At 40.4% G+C, this 21,632-nt stretch overlaps 1 protein-coding gene across 12 annotated transcripts in view; it reads left to right on the top strand.

The window, feature by feature from the left end:
* The window catches only part of PRRC2C (proline rich coiled-coil 2C), a 115,158-nt gene that overhangs the window by 53,228 nt on the left and 40,298 nt on the right, over window positions 1–21,632 (top strand). For 8 of the 12 annotated variants that reach the window (XM_084636251.1, XM_084636246.1, XM_084636252.1 and 5 more), the window contains exons 21-24: window positions 3,590–3,778; window positions 6,375–6,626; window positions 14,876–14,965; window positions 16,988–17,089. In XM_084636251.1, the coding sequence (XP_084492377.1) occupies window positions 3,590–3,778; window positions 6,375–6,626; window positions 14,876–14,965; window positions 16,988–17,089 (633 nt within the window). The remainder of the gene's footprint in view (window positions 1–3,589; window positions 3,779–6,374; window positions 6,627–14,875; window positions 14,966–16,987; window positions 17,090–21,632) is intronic. The other 4 variants (XM_084636247.1, XM_084636255.1, XM_084636254.1 and 1 more) reach the window with 2 other exon arrangements.

The following is a 21,632-nucleotide window of genomic DNA, read 5'->3' as shown; positions in this document are numbered from 1 at the left end:
GCACTATCTTTCATAAAGATAAAGTGCAGCTTCGGCCTCATCCGACCTTTCTTCCGAAGGTTGTATCGGGCTTCCATATCAACCAGGACATACTTCTTCCGTTTTTTAATCCAAAACCACACGCCAGTCACTAGGAACAGCGGCTGCACTCCCTTGATGTACGTAGGGCCCTTGCCTTCTACATTGAGCGTACAAAACCATTCAGGAAGACGATCCAGCTCTTCATCACCATGGCAGACCGGATGAAAGGCCTCCCGGTTTCATCTCAGCGGATCTCCTCGTGGATCACGTCCTGTATCCCTGCTTGCTATGATCTGGCTGGTGTATCAACCCTGCCCCTCACTGTTCACTCCACAAGGGCCCAGGCCTCATCGGCGGCTTTTTTGGCCCAGGTGCCGATCCAGGAGATCTGCAGAGCCATAAGTTGGTCCTCGGTAAAAGCTTTTGCTTTGCACTATGCCATTGTCTGTCAAGCAAGAGACGACGCAGCGATTGGTAGAGCAGTCCTACAATCCACTTTGCTTCACTCTGATCCCACCACCTAGGTAAGGCTTGGGACTCACCTAAATTGGAATCGATATGAGCAAGCACTCGAAGAAGAAAAAATGGTTACTCACCTTTTTAAACTGTTCTTCGAGATGTGTTGCTCATATCCATTCCAAACCTGCCCCCTTCTCCTCTGTCAGAGTAGCCGGCAAGAAGGAACTGAGGGGGCGCTGGATTGGCTGGGGTATATGAAGTATACGAAGGCGCCACTCCAGGGGTCTCCGCAGCCGACCCAGTAGGTGTTGCTAGGGTAAAAATTCTCTGGCAGCTGTGCACATGGCACGCACATACCTAAATTGGAATGGATATGAACAACATATCTCGAAGAACAACAGTTACAAAGGTGAGTAACTGTTTTTTAGCCCCTGCCTCCAGAGTGAAGGAGTCTTGTAGTAACTGAATGTTTAGTTCCCTATCACCACCAGCCCTCTCCTCTCCTCTCTCAGCTATGCCAGCCCTGTCCTTTCCTTGCAGATTAACAGCAGGTGCACCCTAGTCTCCAAGTTTCCTTAAAGTGCTCCCATGTGATATCCAGACTGTGACACCAGTTACCGACAAAAATCCTCTGTACTCCAGTTACCAGCTTTACTTAAACCACTGCAGAGAGCACTGTACAGAACACTTATAATGAAACAAAAGGTTTATTTAAGAAAGAATAGAGATTTCACTAGTAATAAGATAGTGGTGGAGACGGTTACAATACAAAACAAAATCATAAAATGTGAACTGGGACCTACGCTTTCCTATTTAATAAAGTAGGTCCCCTCCTCCCCAAAAGTTCCATCTGTTGTAGAGCTGGCTGGCTTCCAAGAACCAATCTTTCATGAAAAATCTCTCCCCCCTCCCCCTTTAAGATGTCTCCTCAGTGAATGGATCCAGAGTGCCTCTCCCCACTCTTATACTGAAACAGTCTTTTGTCTTTATTCATAGGCAGGGTAGTCCATGGTCTGTTACAATGTTGTTTTCACCTCCAAGTGGTTTTGATTGTTTGCAGTTGCCGATGATGGTTTTCTATTGACTGTTCCATGATGTGGCAATGTTAGACCATTGAGCCTCGCATTACATCACTGGCTAAGTTTTGGAGGAGTGGTAACCCAATCCTACATGAATAGGCTGTCACCAAGTAATATTACTCCAGTGTGACTCCTTTTAACCTTAAGACCATAACGACATAAACTTCAATATAGTTACATTATTCCTCAGATGTTATCGGTACATATACCATGCCATGATTATGAACATCAATAAGTTGCAAGCTTTCAATAGAGGCCTTATATGTTACCCTTTATGGACAAATACCTTGTAAGCAATGTTATCAGGTCTAAGACAAGAGTTGTTTGCAAAGAACCAGGGGACCTTTTGCCAAGGGGATTGTCACAATTATCCAGTGTTTTCAAACTGTGCGTTTTTTCTTTAGCTAGATGTAATTACTGAATAATATAGATAGTGCCAGCTACTGACATTATCTAATTTCTTACTGAGAGCAGTTACAGCAAAAATGCTTATTGAGACAGTGTTAGTAATTAGAAAAACTTGTAAACTTCATAGTTTAGAATTATAAAACTTAAACCAATAAACTTGCAGCAGTTAACTTGTTAGTTTGATTATGGAGTTCTAGTTTAGCAAATGCTTTAAGATTCAACTCTCAGTAGCTAACTTGACTAGAATTTGTTAAACAGCCTCAGATTTACCAGTTGTAACTTAGCAATTGGATAAATATAGCTGATTTTTCAGAAAAAAAATTAAACGTAAGCTTAATTTGAGTTAAAACACTTTAAAATATTTTGTTTAGCTGCTCTATGCATACTTGTCTGTGGCTCATAGTCAGCAAGATAATATACAGATTCCCTTGATATTGTCGTACTTTTAAGGTTTCTTTCATCCATAGGCCATATTTTCATATTCCCAAAAAAGGGACAATAGATATGCTTCCTGAAAATTGCATATCTACCTTTCCTGTAGTTCTCTAGATACTTGTCCAAGATATCTATCGCAATATAAAACAGTAAGTCTGTAAATAGACTGACCTTAATAGCTCCAGCAGATGAGACAACTCTTCTCAATCTTTTTGCTGACTTCCTTTGAATTAAGTATTAACTTGGTTTTAAAGAGACACTGAACTTCAAAACAATTGAAAGTAGTCAAGTGCAGTACATGCCCCCTCTTGTCCATCCAATTATAATGGGTTTCAACCACATTTTACTCTTTTTAAATGTTTTTTCTTTCTCCTGTTGACTGACACACTCAAAGCAGAAAGTTAATATACACAAGATATTTTCAAATGCAAGAAGCTCTTCAATTTATTTAATCAAATCTATTCCAGTAATCTTAGGTTGTCAGCAAAAATATTCATACATCTGACTTTTTAAAACCAACAGTATTCCTTTTAATAAAGCAGCTTCAGGAAAGCTTCTACACATCTCTCACTGGTATTCTGTACCATAGAAACTTTTCTGCTGTGACGCATGCATTCATGAAGGGTGATTACTTTCTGTACATCATAGGTGATCTGTAAAGCTTCTTAAACAGAAAGTAATATACTAAATTAATTGTGTAATTTAAAAAAGTAAAGTTAAAAATGCATTTTGCAACAAGTATTCGTAAATTGAAAAAATTACGTAATTTCTCTAAAATGTTTGTCATTACAACTTTCCCTAATGCCAGCAACAGGATAAATACTATGAGAATTAAAATTTTAACGAAAGGGCGTATGCTTGTTTAGTATTAAATTCAAGTAGCTAAGCAAATATTTCTTAGAAGAAACCTAGATATTGCCTCAAAACCAGCTTCAACCTGCTATTTTTACATTTGGCTCTGGTCTTACATTCTCAAGTAATGAGAACTAAAAATGTTTTTAAAAATGAGGATAATGTGGGTTGCATCAAATTTTAACCAGCCTTTCATGTGCTTAACTTCCATTTCCTGACTTTTGTATGCTTAAGTATATAACTACATTAAAATCAAGGTAAAAACCTATTTTAAGGCAACATTCTGGTTGAGAATTTGTTGAAGTTTTAATGTATGCTGTTGATACCTTAACTAGGGAACAAAACCTGGACAGGAAAGTGGAGTCGAGCTTGGAATAGAAACTATTCAGTTTGGAGCCCCAGCTTCTAGTGGTAGTGACAGTGAAGTTGGCCCTGTGCTTTCAGAGAAGCCCACTGACAAAATACCTGAACCAAAAGAGCAAAGACAGAAGCAGCCTCGGGCAGGACCCATCAAAGCACAAAAGGTAAGGGAGAAGATCTTTAGTTAACAGTAGAAGCCTGTATAGTGGGCTCCTGGGTGGCAGAGAAGTCCAGTCAAAAGGAAAAATACCAGAACTGTGGCTTGAAAAAAATTAAAGGAACTGTTACAGGTACAATCCAAATAAGACAGACCTCGTTTCCCGCTGTGTGTTAGTCAGAGAAGATGTTGTGCATCAGTTTACACCGTTACCAAATCAGCCATGTAGAAAGAACCTATAAATATATGCTGTCTGAGCAATCTAAGCCTCCTTCAGAACATCCAAACCTACTTTTTTAAAGTGGGGATGTCTCTGAAATCACTTTTTTTATAACAATAAATGGCCTATCTTGGTTTTCCTTTAAAAATTGTGTATAGACATTACATTATTTATACTGTCATGTTTAGAGCCCCTATCTGGTCTTCCTTTGCTAGTTGCATGCTAAAGTGCTTGTCCCTACAGGAATATTTAGCAGTCTAGAGGGAGATGGAGGAGAAAACTCCTGTGGTATAGGACTGACTGGATTGTCTGCTAACCAAATGGGTACTGACCTCTTTTCCTCACCATCAAATACACAGGCTTGTAGGAAATAGGGGGACAGGAAAAGTTGGGGGATAGGGGAAGAACACTGGCTTCTCACACTGCAGCAACCCTCTCCAGTGTTTTGGAATAAGTTGGTGGTTAAGGTACTGACCCCAGCCCTGAGTTCCCAGGTCCTCTTCCTGTTGCCTGAGTCCCAGTAGTGGTCCCAGTACACTTGTCTACTGGGAACCCCTTAGGTTTTTTTCTGAAGACAAATTGGTTACTTACCCCATCATGACTTAGAAAATTGAAGGTCATTAGAGTGCATCTACTTGTTAAAGAGCCAGCATAGTTTTGATAACTGTTACACTGACAGCCTGTAATCCAGTGACATTTGCATAATTAATGTTAATAGCAGCAGAGGACTACTCAGACTAAATGTTCATATAATTGACTTGATGAAAATACATTAGTAATCAACAACCTTATAAAATATAACTGAACTCAGTCTTGCATTAAGAACATGCGTATATTGTATGTGTGTCAAATCACTTATATTGGAGTTACGTAAAGGTGATCTGCAAAGGTAAAAAAATGCCACGTTTTCATCAAGTATACAGATTGCATAGATAGTCTGTTTTTTCTGCTTGTTTCTACTTTACAAATATCAGGTCTTATCTACTTTGTTTTTCCTGGTAGGACTATAACCTCATAAGACAAGAGAATTAAGTGAGCTATTGATGGGGGAAGAGATTTTCAGTAAAATTAAATGCAAACTTTTTAGTTAAGTCTTAGACGTTTAGGACTTCTCTTCACTAGAAGGTTGTACTGCTTTAACTATACTGCAATGTAGTGTGCTTGGGGATGAGATGGGAGAGGAGAGGAAGGGTGAGGCAGAACTGTCTGCTGTAGGAGTGATGAACCTAAGTGGCTACTCTAGCCAACACATTTCCCCCTCCTTTCTCAACAGCTTTTGAGCCCTACAGGTGCAAACTCTCTGGGTAGGAGTTGTTTTTGTCTCCATTTAGGGGCCTCCCCAGCAGACAGACCTGTAAAGAAGGGTCTCCTTTACCTGTCTCTGGAGCAATTAACCTCCTCATTCCTTGTCATGAAGTACTTGTGGTGAGAGAGAAACTGCCAGTCTCTCCCCTGCCCACCCTTAGCCTCCATTAATGCATTGAGGGCTGCGCTGCCTACCCTAGCCCACTAGCTTTAAAGAGACATTATGCTGCTCCTGCTGCCTCACAGTAGTAGCCACTGAACTGCTTCAAGCAGTCTACCCTCTGGGGGTGTCACCATCTATGAAGAAGGGAGTATCTTCTGAGTGTCATGGCACGGTGTTAAACTTTTTCTTGCTTTGTGGCCACAGACTCCCAGAAGCCCCTCAGCGCTCTCCCTCCACACAGTTATAGAGAAATCAACTTTACATTTAAAAACATTGATGATAATATAGCCATATACCATTGCAGCCACCACTCCTGCAAAAGAAGACAGGGAAACACTTGCAAATTTGAGTTTGTGTTTAAAACCCTTTTAGTGCAAACAAAACTGTGGAGGAAATGACTGGCAAACATCCATACCCCAGTGTCTCTTCAACTTAGGGCTGAGAATCCTCCACCTCCAGCTTTTTAGGGCTCCAGCAAAAACAGAAGACTCAATATTCCTGATACTACTAAAGCTAAAAAAAATCCGTTCAACATTGCTAGAAAAAACCTTTGGGGCTCTCTTTAGACAGTGTATATTAAAGTTCACTAGTGCAATTTTTTCTTCTTTGCAGGTCACTTTTAATCTTTAGACTGACTATTTAATCCTATGCCATTTAATATAGCACCCATAGTAGCTCTGCTTAGATCTTTGGCTTCCTGCTGGTAATTAGTGCTTTTAAGAGACGTGTGATACTCATCTGGTGCCAGATTAACATCTCTAACTAGACTAACCTTCCTTTTATTTAAAACAAAAAAAACCCAGACATACTGTTTACACCCTCAAGCAGCGGTCACAGACTTTTTGAGTCTTGGTAGATGTCAACAAAATGTTTTGACTAAACAGCCAACACTGACAAGTTAAAACACTAATTTAGCTTCCAGACTTGAGTCCAGTAGAAAACAAAGAATATAAACCTGGTCCTATTGGGAAAGAGCGTTCGCTAAAGAACAGAAAGGTGAAGGATGCCCAGCAGGGAGAGCCCGAGGGACAGGAGAAGCCCAGTCCCACCACTGTCAGGAGTCCAGACCCTGTTTCGACAAAAGAAACCAAAGCCGCAAATGAACTGAGTACTGAAATAGGAACAATTATCTCTGTCTCTGCTCCAGAGTTTGGAACAAATACAAAGGTAAGACAAAAAGTGGCACATTTCTTGAACATTACTGAACAATGTGTGTAAAAGAGATATTTCATTAACTGTAACCCATTATTGGTCATTTAATGTCTGAATCAGCTATGACATTTAGTTGCCTGCTGATGAAATCATTCAAGTATTACATAGAAGAACTTACAAAACATTGGAGTTGAAAAGTTAAACCATTTGCCTGTAGTTGTTCTCAGGAAGTAATATTTAAAAATAGAACACTGCTGTGGATCATGTGCCCTGTATGTGACTGTGGTTGACGTGTTCTAAACTGTTACACTGCCTCATCGGTGATTACAAGTGCTCACTAAGCTATAGAAAATAAGTCTGTGCTCTGAGCCCTAGGTTCTGGTCTGTGGGGAATAGCACCAAAGAGGTTGGAGTAGGCAGAAGCCTTGAACTTCAAATCAGGCACTGAGTGTATCCAAGTTACACAAGAGCAAGGTGGTCAACCATCATCAGAGAGCTGTACCAAATGTTGGAGGGAGACACTCAAACTTGCAAACTGAATCACAGCAAAGGAAACAGCATATATCAAGCTTCAAGATAAGCTTTGGTATGGAAACATTTTCAAAAGCACGTAAAGAATTTAGATGTCCAAATCCTATTGAATTCAATGAGACTTCAGTGCTTTTGAAAATTGCTGGAACATGGTGAAGACACTTAAGCTTCACTGTACATTCTCTGCAGATTGCTCTTTGATTTTATGGAGACCTTTTGTAATAACACTTAACAGGAAGACCTCTACTTTGCTTGCTTTCAGTCCTGATCCTTAGCTATGCTGTACTGACAGCACAAAATTGGGGGGAGGGGTAGGAATAACCAAGGCTTCCCAGTGATCCTCTGCTGTTGTGATAGCTCCTCTGAGGTCTGTTGAATCCAGTTTAACTTTAAAGCGGCCTACAGATTACTTGAATTTACACCAAAGGACTAGCCCAGCACACAGCCAGTGCAAGATTGAGCACAAAGATTGAGAACGCGACTGCAGAAATTAAGCTCCTTATCAACTGGAGGTGGGGAAGTGGACATTTTAAATAGGAACTGGTGGTTGTTTCAGTAGAAGGTGGGCACATACCACCCGCTGGCAAGACAATTTAATGACTCGGGACTTCCAGTTTGTAATGTTCTGTCTCAGTTGCCTGCAGATAGTCAATCTTGAGCTGGAAGTATTGCTCTGTTGCTAGCAGTGACATTGTACTTGATATGCTGAGGAATCTGAGATACTAGTGACTCCAAGAATGTTGTTTAAATAGTTAGCCGAAACAACTTAAAAAAAAACTGAGAGCATATCTGTGATCCTTTAAGCTGAGTTGCCACATGCTCTCCAGTGAACTAGAAGCAATCTGCAGAGCAGTTATTGGAGGCTGCACATCCTTGGAAAGATTCACTCTTGAGAGACATGAGGGGTGGTACATAACCTCTGCCATGGAGAAGAGGTAGTCTCTGAAATCTCTGTTCTAGCCTAATGAATGTTTCTCCTGTTGCCAGCAGTGGAAAGTTTGTTTTAAGGTGTGTTGGTGAGTTTGAGTAAATAGTGGGTGCTGCTGTTTTTAATCTTGTCTGTATCTGTGTATTGGCTTCCCTGAACCAGCAGACTTAAATGTCTTAAGCCCACCAAAAACTGATAAGATGAAAAGTGTAACCTCTGAGGTGCTGAAGTAGTATTTTTGGTGACTGGCAGGGGAGACCATGACTGCATCTTACTTTGTACATCCTGGCTTGGGCCTAGTTCCTTTTATTGTCAGAGCCCAATGGGTTTTTTGTAACCTCTTGTTCTAGGACCAGAGCATCCCATTGAGGCCTATCAGGGCAAGGAGAACATAATCATCTTTGCCTGACTCTTCCCAGGAAGCATTCAGAATGGGAAAGATGCCTCAGCTGACTACCCAAAAGGAAGGCCCTGGATATAATAGCACTAGCAGCATACATTGACATCCTTTTGTCCTCTCCCTAATCCCAAGAAGTTACAGGCAACCCACAAAGGGAAAAATTGGTTTTTGTGATATTTTGGCTCCTTTATTAAGTATAAAGAAGACTTGAAAGGGTGGGATTGTTCTTTTAAGTTTTTTTAAACCTAAGTTGAAGCTATCAGGAGTATCAAGTCTGGTGTCTGCAGGAAGCTTAAAGGACCAGAGTGCTGAAATGGGAGCTATCCCAGCCCTTAGCTGAAATGTTCACACAGATCTTTTCTCCCAGCTGTTTGAGTTAAATAGGTGTTAACAAAACAGTGTTTTCTACAGTTTACCTAAATATTCCTTGCCCTCTCAGTTGTTCAAATTTCACTCATTATTGTGATGTCATAATTGTGTTCTCAAGTCACCCATAGAGTCCTCCATGAAAAACAGGTAGACAAATCTTTAATTTTGAGTATAAAACCAAGCAGGAAAACTGTATTTAGAAGAGAAACTTTCAGGCTTTTTTTAAAACATTACCAAAGCAAAACACAAATCTTTGCAGGTCACCTTTGAGGTAGTGGCGCCATCAACTTCAAATCTAGTTTTTAAAGTAGTTTTAGGTATCATGCCTGTCCCTAAGTTCCTCTGCCAGCTTTTGTTTTCCAGCCACATTTTTGTGTCTTTAAAATGTTTTTCTCTCCTTATTCCTTGGAGGACCCAGCCAGACAAAGTGAAATGGACTGTACAAGGAAAAACAGATGATGGCTATACAGTTCTCTAAAATGCACAAGTATAACCAAATGAAAAATAGGGGGAAAGTTTTCCTCTGTTGTATTAATTTTAGATAGCATTAAAAGTAAATTTTCAAACAAGTGATTTTAAAGTGTTTAAGCGAAACACAGTGAGCAGTCTCTTAAAAACAAAAAAAAAAACCTACTGCTCATGTAAGAGGATGGTGAGTTTTCCCTCTAAGTCAGGTTGCAACAGTCAAGTATACTTTGTCTGCAACTCCAGAACCGCAGAGCAGAGTACTTCACCCATTCAAAAAAAGCTCCATAATGAGAGCACCCATGTTGTTTAGTCATGCTCTTTGCATTATAAATATAGAACGTCAGGATGATGATGATCCATATAATATGAGAAGAGACTTGCTTTTTGGAGTTGCTGCTGCATCTCATTTGTTTCAACAGTTTTATGTTTCTATGGTGAGACCACTCTTGCTGTCTTCTAAATCTAAATAAACAAACCACACTGGCCTCTCCACCTCCCCCAGAAATCATTAAAATGGTATGTAAACCACATCTTGCAATTCATAGGTACAGTCAACAAGATCAGTCCTACCACTTTTGAAAGTAATGGAATCCACCTGGTACTGACTTGTAGTTAATGGAAGCTAGCTCTTTAAAAGAAGCTAAAATGTCCCAATAGGCCTGGGAAATTGCTTCATTTGCAGCCTAAAATGGATGAGCATTTAACAACCTCCTTGGCTTGGACAATCACCTCAAGACAGAAACAAATCAAACTTCTTTTCAGATAATACATAATGTAGCTTTAAACCAGCCTTTTCATTCACAGCAGGTTCTCTTCTCAGTGCCAACTCTTCTCTGTCTCTCGTCTTCTAGATTCATCTCAGCTTTGTACAACATTCTCCTCCTTTTAGGCAACTTAGGGTAGCTGGGAAAGTTGGCCCCTCTGTTTCAACTTCTGATTGCCCATACAAGTTAAAAGAAAGCTTGCACATATACTTCTCATTTTTTCTTGATACTGCTTTGGAATTTTATTTAGATAAATAGAAATTATTTTATTGGTTTCTTCAGTATAACATTAATAAATATTAATAACATCCTTAGCCTTTTGTAGTTCAAGACAATCATGTAGAGCCAAGAGAAGTATTTTTTTAGCCTCAAAGACAACCTTTGAACTTTTGCTTTTAGTGTTGTAACCTTGTTGGTCCCAGGATATTAGAGAGACAAGGTGGGTGAGGCAATATATTTTATTGGACCAACTTCTGTTGGTGAAAGAGACAACCTTTTGAGCTGCACAGCTTCTTTGGATCTGGAGAAGGTACTCTGTGTCGTCTTAGCTAAGGCTAAGATTTTGTCATGGTTATTTTTAGTAAAAGTCATGGACATGTCACAGGTAATAAACAAAAATACACAGAAGCCATGACCTGGCTGTTACTCTTGCTACTGCGGCTCCATGGTTTCCCCCACCACTATGGCAGCTGGAAGCTGCAGGGTGACCATATATCCCAAAGAGAAAACTGGACACCCCCAGCCACTCACCCAAGGTATTCTCCCTCCCCCCGCAAGGCTGTCGCCCATTGCTGGAACCCTCGAGAGGGCCCCCTCAGGAGTCTGTTGCTGGAACTTTGCAAAGGGCTGCTTATCCCTGCTGTTGCCTGTCACTGGAACCCTGCCAGGGCCCCACTGGCTGCCAGCTCCAGAGTCCTGCAACCCCTGGGGCTGAAGCAGAGAATGTCAGGGAGGTCTCTGGAATGGTTCTGTGACATAAATGTAGCCTTAATTATAGCTAAATAAAAGGTGGAACAGATGGTTTAGTGTAAATAGAAAAGGAGTACTTGTGGCACCTTAGAGACTAACCAATTTATTAGAGCATAAGCTTTCGTGAGCTACAGCTCACTTCCTCAGATGCATATAGTGTAAATAGTTAACACATTGTAAAAGATCATTTAAGGTGAAGTGACCAGTTTACACCTCTGCAGGACAAAAAGTGCAGTTAGTGGGTTAGGGCTTGGCTGCACTACTAAAATGGCCCAACCTGATGCTCACTTTAGATAAGCTATTACCAGCAGGACAGTGGGGTGGGAGGAGGTATTGTTTCATATTCTCTGCGTATATAAAGTCTGCTGCAGTTTCCACGGTATGCATCCGATGAAGTGAGCTGTAGCTCACGAAAGCTCATGCTCAAATAAATTGGTTAGTCTCTAAGGTGCCACAAGTACTCCTTTTCTTTTTGCGAATACAGACTAACACGGCTGTTACTCTGAAACCTACTAAATTAAGTTGACTTAAGTCCAGGTACAGCCATCTGCAGTAATTAAAGCAGTGTTTCACATCCACACTATGCTCCTTCTGTCATTTGTGCGTGTCCTCACCTGGAGTGCTTCCACTGACTGAAGTGGGGCACTGACAGCTAGAGCCCCACCGCCCTGGGGCTCACAACTGGAGCCCCCCTGAGCTGAGGCTGGCAGCCCAAGCTGGCAGCCCAGCACAGGGCTCACAGCTGGAGTGTAGGCTGGCAGGTTCCCTACAACACAGTAGCCGGTCTGCGAGTGCCCAGCTGGAGCCGGGATTCTGGGGGCTGCCACTGTCTCCACACCGCAGCAGCAGCAGCCCTGGGAGTCTCATCTGCAAGCAGGATTCTTGGCTCTAGTAGGCTCCCATCCCCAGGACAGGGAGCTTACCAGCAGTGAAATTGGCTATTCCATATTCCAGCTCCAGCTGTCACTCCGTCTCTGTCCCCTTCCTCAAAGGGAACCTGCATAAAACCGTCAGAAGACAAGCCTGGAAGCTTCAATTCATAACTTTGCTAGACAGTCAAAATCATGGTTTTAATAAAGACACTGGATTTATGGCTCATTAGATCAATCTAGCCTGCTAGCCTCCATTTTTTGTCCTGACTGCTGAGGTGTTAACTGGCCACTTCACCTTAAATTGTCTCTTACAATATGACAGGTTACAATATGTTAGCTACTTGTGCTAAACAGTCTGTTCCACTGGTATTTAGCTATGATACCAAGTACCTTTCACAGACCTGAAGAGCTCTGTGTAGCTTGAAAGCTTGTATTTTTCACAAACACAAGTTGGTCTAATAAAATACTTTACCTCACCCACCTTGCGTTTCTAGCAACCTTTAATTTTTAGTTCAGTAAAAAAAATTCTTCCAACAAGAGGGGTGTTGCCTAAACACACAGTTTGTGGAATGTTTCTTGTAGTTAAGGCACTTGATTTGTATTCTAGGAATTTGGCCAACATCCTAAAGGCTATCCATCACTTAACTTCCATTGGGTTATTTAAATATACTTGATTGTCAAATTCAAGCATATGTGCAATTTTATTTATAATCCCAAAGAATTGTTGGTAGATAGAAATCCTAGATTTTAAATGCCTCAACAGCTTCACGAGGAAGAAGTTTAAATGTGAAGCATCTACTGTCAGTTCTGCCTGCCATCTCTGTGGCAGATTGACATTCATTGATTTAGTGACCATGTACCTTTTGCATTCTGATTCGCACCATTCCTGATGAAGTTCCTCAAGTCTCTTTCTGAAATAAGAACATCTTGTCAAGAGACTGACTTCTTGGGGGTTTAATCAATATCTTGTTAGTGACTATCACAGCCTTGAGAATGCAGGTGTATACACCTGTTTTCATAGGCAGGCAATGGGCTTGATCTTCACTGTTACTAATTCAGTGTAATTACACTGGCATAATATGAAGAATCAGGCCTCATAAATTCATAAAGACCTGTAACTTAGTAAGTGGCAAATACAACAACCCTGCTAGTGAAATTCTATAAGTCAACTTGTGTCAGTCTTGTCCCAAACAATGTTCAGCCCTGTAAGAGTGAAGATAATGAGAAGCCTGGTGCAGGCTCTTAAAACCAAAGTAACTTCTAAAAGATGCAGACATCTAAAGTGTCTAACTTTACAATGCCTGCTAGAACATCACTCTGTTCAGGCTGCTAGGATCTTCGGATTAGGTTCCACAAGTGACCACTCCAGTGACTAATGCATCCTGAGACCGTACTTGGAAGAGTGTGGTCAGAAGTATGTATTCCATGTACTTTGACAACCAGAGAAGGACAAGAACTGAACCATATTATTCAAGTTATTTCTCTTCACCAGCCCTAGCAGGGAGTGGTGGCAGTGGATATTAACTCAATGGAGAGACCCCATTGGAAGCCAATATCAGTACAGAGAACACAAAGCAGGAATTTCAGATCAATATCAAGCAACAAACCTAGCTTGTTCCCTGAAAATGTTTCTGCTGGAAGTCATCACCTAATGAGGATTAAGGACAACGACTTTCTTGAACAAAGGGGGATGTATGTACAGTATCCTGGTAATCCCCAGCAGCAGCTAGTTCAAAGTGGACCTTGGATCTTAGTGCAGGGAAACCTAAATAGGAGGGCAGGTGAGCACAGCAGAATGATCCTGGATAAGGAAGACTGGAACTTTCATCCTCATCCGTTTCATGAAATCACTTTCCAGTGCAGAAAAATCCAAGGGGGAGCTTGTCTCATCCATGGAAAAATCATAAGAGGTAGTTTCCAGAAGGAATCCAGGAACAATAGCCATTGACTCTCTCCCCTAGTATTGGGCCAAGGATCATCTTTATACCTTTTCCCAATATTTCTGAACTCGAGATGTTTTTAAAAAGTTAATCTCACATAGTAATTAGCAGACCTAGAAATGGCAATTTGGTCTTCCTTTTGGTTCCAAACAAGACCCAACATCCTTTTGCAAGGACTAATTCTACAACTCTGTCTAGTCGCACTAAGCATGGTAGTATAGCTTTAGAAAAGGAATCATGGAGACAGAAATGCTGTTTGGAAGAGGGCATAAAACCTGTCTTTATATTCCCAAGAGTTGGCTTTGAATGCTCATACAAGAATTTTAATATGACTTCAGGAACGAGTGCGAGGAGTTTTCCATCCTGTGATGAGCTAGTAAAAATTCTTCATTTTTGCTTTGAGTTGACGTCTTAGTTACCTTTTTAAAACTTGATAAGATCTTGCCATTTCCAGATCAGTTTTTCACTGGCCACTTGCCACCAGTGAAATTTCTTATGTGCACTTTGATTTCTCCATCTGTTCATCTTTTCAGAAAAGAAGTCTCAGCCCTTTAGAGAAAAGTGCATATTCATCCCCTCCATTCTTTTTTTAACCTGGAGAGCCTTATCTTTCATATGCTTACCTAAGAAACATCTGATCTTATTTTATACTATTTTCTTCTGTGTTTTATAGCCATGTGCCTAATATTAAAAGCCATTAAAAGTTGTATTTAGCTTCGAAAATTTATCATCTGGACCGCATACATGATTAAGGGCAAGGCTTTCCTGGGATATGTTGCCTCTGACAGAGCTGAAATCTTCCCCAAATTCTTCTAGTGCAAAGTAACTCAGCAGTGAGAATTGCTGGACATGTCTTCTAAGAAAATAAATTAATATGTGTGATGAAATTCTGTCATCATACTGCTTGGTGAACTGCTTCTATGTAAAAGATAGTCAAACCACTATCTGAAAAGACTACACCTGAGACTAGAAAACCTAGTTTAGATAGGGGGTTCATTTTAATGGACTTATTTTTCTTCACAGGAGTCTGTGACAGACTACACTACACCTTCTTCTCATCCTAACACTGTGGCTGCTAGCAGTACAAAAATGGAGGAGACTTTGGTGACTAATGTAAGTCTATTGTAGTGAATCTCTTGACCTAGAACAGGGAAAATGTATTTATACTCTTGTCTTCCTTTTTAAAAGCACACAATGTTGCATTCAGTTAGCTATTAGTATGGTTTCCATTATGTTAACCAGGTGTTCATTGTGTAATTCCACTGTAAAAAAAAAAAAAAAAATAATAACTTCAGTTTGGTTAGTGTCTGTCTCTGAGTTCTTTATGTGTTACATGGTGTTTCTTGTTTTTAAAACAACGAAAAATTTGGAAGCCTATGTAAAGTAAAGATATTTTTAGAGGATACTTGAAAAGAGATGGTGTCAAGATTCAGGACGACTGTTCCAGATAGCAGGAATTACAGAGAAGTTACCCTCAACAGCATTTGTGAGACTAAGGGAAAGAAGAGGCCTGTAGTAGTAGTTAGAGGTGGAGTCTGTAAGATAAGCAAAGAGAAGTCCCCAAAAGACTTGTTTTAAAAGAATTATTTTGATCTGGATCCTGAAATGAATTGTGGCTATCAAATGTGAGGGAACCAATTTAGTGGCGTATTTAAAGTAGACAGCAGAATTCAATCATAATGCTTGAAGTACTTCCCACAAAACCAGCAATACTGGCTTTGTGGATTTGTCGTCTGTATTAGTTTTTCTTACATGGTGAGAGAGAGTACCAAATAGTGCATGACTCATAGTGACTTCAAATGTGTCTTGAACTTGGTGGTTCTCTGTCAGAGTAGGAACCTGGACCTTGTGATTCTGCTAGTTTGAACAATGCAAATATAACTAGCTCAGAGTTGACTGGATTTGGGGGAATTGTGACAGGTCCTACTCCTACATCTCTCCCAAGAGAGCTTACAATTTAAAATAAAATGTATTCCTATTAAATGGATTTAGTGATAACATCCTTGATGCATTTTTGTGGCAATGTTGTTTGTAGCTACTCCTGCGCACCTCTTCCATTCAAATGCTGTGACATTTTTTGTGCTATTTGTTAGTGGTAGACTCAAATCCTAGGCAAAGTATGATACTTTGTTTTGTAATTCCTTGGTCCTGCTGATTTTGGTGTATTGCATTGTTGCCTGGTAGAGTTGGATCCACACACAGGAATTATGGTCTCCGAGCAACGACAGAGATTTGTGCTTTGTCTAGTTTCAAAGTTTCATTACATGTATTTTGAGATTAATCTCATTCTGTGGCAGCTAGGGTGACCAGATGTCCGGATTTTATAGGGACAGTCCTGATTTTTGGGTCTTTTTCTTATATAGGCTCCTATTACCCCCACCCCATCCCAATTTTTCACACTTGCTGTCCGGTCACCTTAGTGGCAGGTCTGTATGCTCTGTGCATAAACTAAGAGTTGGTGATAGACAGGAGTAAGAGACTATTACTATAGCAAGGATCATAGCAACATTTTCTCAGACCTTGCGTTTAGGACCTTGAGTAAATCCATCATTAGCTTTTTCTTGTGCAACAATTGATTGCATTTTGTCAAATTTGCATTCTTTCTCCTAAACTTGCCTTTGTATGAGAGTCCTGTTGAAAGAGAGCTAGGAAACTAGAAATAGCCATATGCAAGCATTAGTTGCCAGGTATAGTTTTGCTTATTTTGTGGTCCTGTGACTTTTTGAAGAACATAGTTTCTTTTTTTTCTTTTTTCTTTTTTTTTTGGTAGAAGTTGCATCTCAGAGTTTGGATCCTAATAGGGCCAGGCTTGATTTGGGAAGAATTTTGTACCCCATTGAACTAAAAGTACATTTTGGGCTAAATTCCCAAATGGCTAAATCGCACAACTATACAGAAAGCATTGGTGCATGGACAAATAAGCCTGCAGTCACTCTCAGAGATGACAGGTGTTACCTGAACACATACTAAATGACCTTTCCCCTCCAAATTTTCATCCTAGTTTGTCAAAACATCCCTGCCAAAAGCTCAAGCCTTGAAGAAAATTTAATTTATTAGCACTGCTTGAGCTTTTGCTCTTAAGGGGCTTTTGTAGTAGACTTAGTTAGAATGTGATGTGTGTTGCCTGCCTTTCAGGTGCCCCTGCCCCACACCCTTCCCCTCCCTAGGAGGGAGACTCTACAACAGAGCTCCAGCCTAACTCCAGTTTCTCCCGCTACCGTGGACCTCACCCTCAAGGTATGTACCACATCCCTCTAAGGGTCATTTTCTTGCATGCAAGGGAAAAAGATAATGGAGAACTTGCTGGCGAACCTTTTTAGAGCCTTCCTTTGTTTCCTCTTCTGAACTGCTTTTGCATATAAACAGATGGCTGAAACAAAAGGGTGTATCAAAGGGGATGCATTCAATTTTAAATCTCTTTAACCCCATTTTGCATTAACACTTGGCCTCAATCTTGACTCCCACTACCCTGAGAGTTAATTCTAGGGAGGCACATGTAAGAGTGTAAATATTGTGGCATGCTGCTCATGACAGAAACCTGTCATATTTTGACGTATTGGTGGATAGGTCTGTTTAAAACAAGCTGGTTACAGATTGATGGTTGTACAGGTTTTTAAAAACTGAGTAGTGCATTAACTTCAGCAAGCAGTACTTGAATTTCTTAGCTCTTTTTCCTTTTGCTTAGTGATGTGTGACTTGTACAGTTAGATGATTGGAGTAGTAAATAATGAAAAGTAGGTTGGCAGTAAGTTATTTTATGTCAACAGCTATTGTCTCATATAAACTAGTACAAAAGTGCTTTGCTATACTTGTGGTGGTTGACATTTCATGCTCCTTTATTGTGCAGTGTGGAGCAAGTATGTGAGAGCATTTGTTCTATGGCATGTATGTAGTCTGATGTTGGGAGGGTTTGGATTGTGTGTTCTATAACTCACTAACATTATTAAGCTGGTCTCTGTCCTTTGGCTACAGCATTTTTAGGAGGGTCTGTCCTTTCCAGTGTCATAGATGAGCTATGTGATAATGCTTGTGTACACTGAACTAGTAAAAGCATTGCAACTTCCTCTAATTTTCAGAAGGCACAATATTGTCCAAACTAGAACTCACGCGAAACAGGGTTGGATGCATAGCTAACTGGCTTTCAAGGAATTTTCATGCAACTCCCCATGAGAATTTCTCACTGAAATGGTTTTGTGATAGATGAAAGTTTCTTTCCAGTTTTCATAGACTGCATACAGCACAACCCAGTGGTTCAACCCTAGTTACTGTTAATTCTCCTTTATTATCCTCCCCTCTTCTTGTTTCTGTATGTTTAAAGTGTCTCAGCCAGGAAAAATGTTAGTCTATTTTAAGGGGAAAAAATGAGTGAGGTCAGAAGAGTGGTTTAATTTGGGGAAGGTAATAAAGAAGGAAGAGTAATCTAGCAAGGGAAACTCTGCTAGCTGGTTAAAATTTGAGAAATAATATATTACATTTCGATCTAACTTTCTGGTGTCTGGAAGCACTTTTTAAAATTGTTACCTTTAAATGTTAAACTTAATAGAACACCACCTAGAAATAAGTAGCTCATTCACTAAACACTTGGTACAGGTAGGAATATTACCCATCCTGAGACAGTTTCACACCTTTTAAGCATTAGCCTGCTGAGCAGAGTGTTGAGTTCCTTTTGTGTATATTTTCTTGTCCTGTAACTTTGTTGGGTCACTTCTCTACCAGGCTGATTTGATTGTCCTAATAAACACTTGATAGATGATAGCTATATCCACAGTAGGTATGATGAGAAATTTTGTCTAAAATCTGTGCTGAGAGTCCACAAACATTTTGGGAAGGCTTATTTTTTTATTCCCCCACCCCACCACCCCGTATTCTGCCTCTACTCAGACATTCAGGATTTGCATCTCTTCCTGCAAATACCAAAGGTAGTTCACACTTTTTCAAGGCACTCCAGGACTTGACTATGCCCCTACCATCTTTATGCCAGAGTCTCTGGTACCCAAACAGAACATTGCTGCTATTCTCCCATCCTACTGAATGTAATCCTTGCTTTTAAAAGCTGCTTTGAGGGCAGCAGTGAGCATTATCTTCCAACCCTCCTCCCTTAGAGGAACAAGAGTTTCCAGGCTTTTCTTCTGGAATGGAATAACGCTCCAGTCTTCTCTCTTGTTCCTCCATCCCCTGTCATAGCATTCCATCTGCAAGGAGTTCCTCTCAAGAAATGGGGGGTGGGGAACTCTGCCACAATTGCTCCTTTTTCTGGGCCTCACTCTGCCAGGGAAAGATACTCTGAGTGGAAGGCTTGTTTGGATCTCTGCTTCGCTCACATCAACCAAGTCTTCTCGGGAGACACCTTTGCAAAGACAGGTCAGCCATGTTAGGACTTAGCCAGGCCTTTGCTGATCAAGGTCTCTTTGGCAGGGAAAGTCCACAATCCTCTTAAACTTCCCTGCCTACTGTGCTTCTAAATTCCAGGGTCACATCTAAAGGTTCTAAGTGGGTAACCAAGTCATTTGGCAAGGAATCTGCCTTTGTTTTTCTGTCCTTGCTCACAGAAAACCTTTTTTCTTAGGGAAGTTGTCTTTTTGCTTCCTCTGCAATTATTTATTGACTTCTGAATGCTGGGACCCTGGAGCACTTGAGCGGGCTAAGGCCCAGTCGGAGTCACTATCCAACACACTCCCTCTCCCCCAGATGAAAAAAACCACAGAGGCTCAAAAAACACAGAAAGAAAGTAAAATCATTCTGGATGCTCTTGCTGCTTCCCCAAGGTCTTAGAATTGAGAGAACTTCTTTCTCCCAAACATGTTTGAAACATCTGGTATGTGAGAAAGATGCAGCATGGATACTCCCTGGAATTATAGGCTCTTTCACATCCCTTCATCCTTTCTCTGATCTTGAGAGGTGATGAGAAACTTAATTCTGAAGGAGCCCTAATCCTACAGCTAGGGAAACAAAGTCTAAAAAAGGAAGGTGTTCAGGACTCTGCTACATGCTCTTCATAGTTAAAGGGTCAGGTGGAGTCTGGGCCAGTTTGGTCACAGACAGTGAATACGTTTGATAAAAGACAAAATTCAGGATGGCGACTTTTGCTTCTGCTCTCACTGGAACCACTCCATGAGACCTTCCAACATCAACGGACCTGGCAGAAGCTTATTTACATATTCTGGTCAGACCCTTGTCACAGACACTTTTCCTGTTGGTCTCCAGAAATTGCCAATATTAGTTCAAAAAACTACCTGTCTGTCATCTTCCCCTATGGTGTTTACACAGGTAATGATAGTGATATAACCTGGCTGAGGAATCCAAGGTCTTAGATATAGCTGTTCTTACCAGGTTTGTGACAGACTTGTTCTCCCTATGAAGATGGTCTATCTCAGGATCAAAATAGCATGTGGGTGAGACAGTGGCTCCCCTACAGGAAAGGTTCCACAAGATCCAGGCACTGAACTCTGAGGTATCAAGGAACAAAGCGTCATTCAGCCATACTTGCAGATGCTAGGTCTTAGTCTCGCTCAGAGATTGCTCCATGTAAAACACTACATGTGAATGCTTCAAGGAGTTTAATTTACAATTAAGAATATAGTTTCCTTACAGCTTTGGGAAATATTCATCTGGTGTGAGGGTGGAAGGGTGTGTGGACAAACCAGGCCTGCATCTGATATATTTATTAGAAGAGGCTCGGCCTCAATGCATGTGTTTGTGGGAGGAGTCTGTCCCAAAAAGGGAAGTAGTCAAGTCACATATTTTCTATGAAGTGTTCAAAAGCACTTGTGTGGAGGGGAAAAAAATCTTGAAATAGTTCCTCCTGTCTGATGTCTTTTTACACTTCAACAATGGAAATTAAATACAAGTTATATTGGTTTTTCCATCATTTTCTATGATGTGTAGACAAATAACATAACTTAAATTAGGGGCATGCGGACCTAATTTCTGTAAAATGAAGTAGTTGCAGCCATGCTCCATTTTAATTGGAGGTGTGGCCGTCAGAGACTACTTGTTCAGTAAAAAGTGCTACATCTCAATTCAAGTGACTAGGCCAGTCTGATCAGACTTGTGCATTTTCAGCACTGAATGAGTTTGACTCTGAACAAGAGACCAAATGAAAATAGTTCCTGCCCTCAACAGTTTGTAATCTGATAAATGAAGAATTGCAGCATGGAACCCATAGTCTTCAATGGCTAACCCTCAACTTTAAATATGTGGACCATTGTCATTGTAGAACTTCATGGACCATAATTAAGATTTAAGTTTGTGGCATGTCTAGTTTGAAAATTTATAGTAAAATTTCCTTCCCTTTGTCAGTTTAGCATAGTCCCTCAATATTCTCCCTAGAATTATTGCATGGAATTCCAAGATTTGCTGTTAAATAATAACAGTGCTAAAATCGTCATTTTTTGCTCCAGTCAACCACTAGGTTGTTTAGATCAGTTTGTGGAACAGCTTAGAAATACGTTTTTTAAATGCTTCAGAAGACTGTTTGACCCTGACTGTTTGTTGCTATGCAAGGTTACATACATCCATGATTACAGAAAGTAGGATTTGACCATTTTTTGTATTTATTTTTTCCTCTAACATGAGTAGTGGGCATGAGACACTTATGTGGCACAGTTTATCTCCAAATTATTTTCTTTAAGGTCTTAAAATATGCAGCGAAACAAGCATACTAGTTATATGGTGTGTAGTCCTGTATTAAAATTATAAAATAAAATGGACATTGTGTTCAAATATACCTTTTTGACAAAAATGATCTGTCTGTACTCCCTTAAATGGTTTCGGATCATAC

This window comes from Lepidochelys olivacea, assembly GCF_965140295.1.
Source record: "Lepidochelys olivacea isolate rLepOli2 genome assembly, chromosome: 8".
Taxonomy (NCBI): Eukaryota; Metazoa; Chordata; order Testudines; family Cheloniidae; genus Lepidochelys; species Lepidochelys olivacea.
This window is presented reverse-complemented; position numbering and strand designations above follow the sequence as displayed.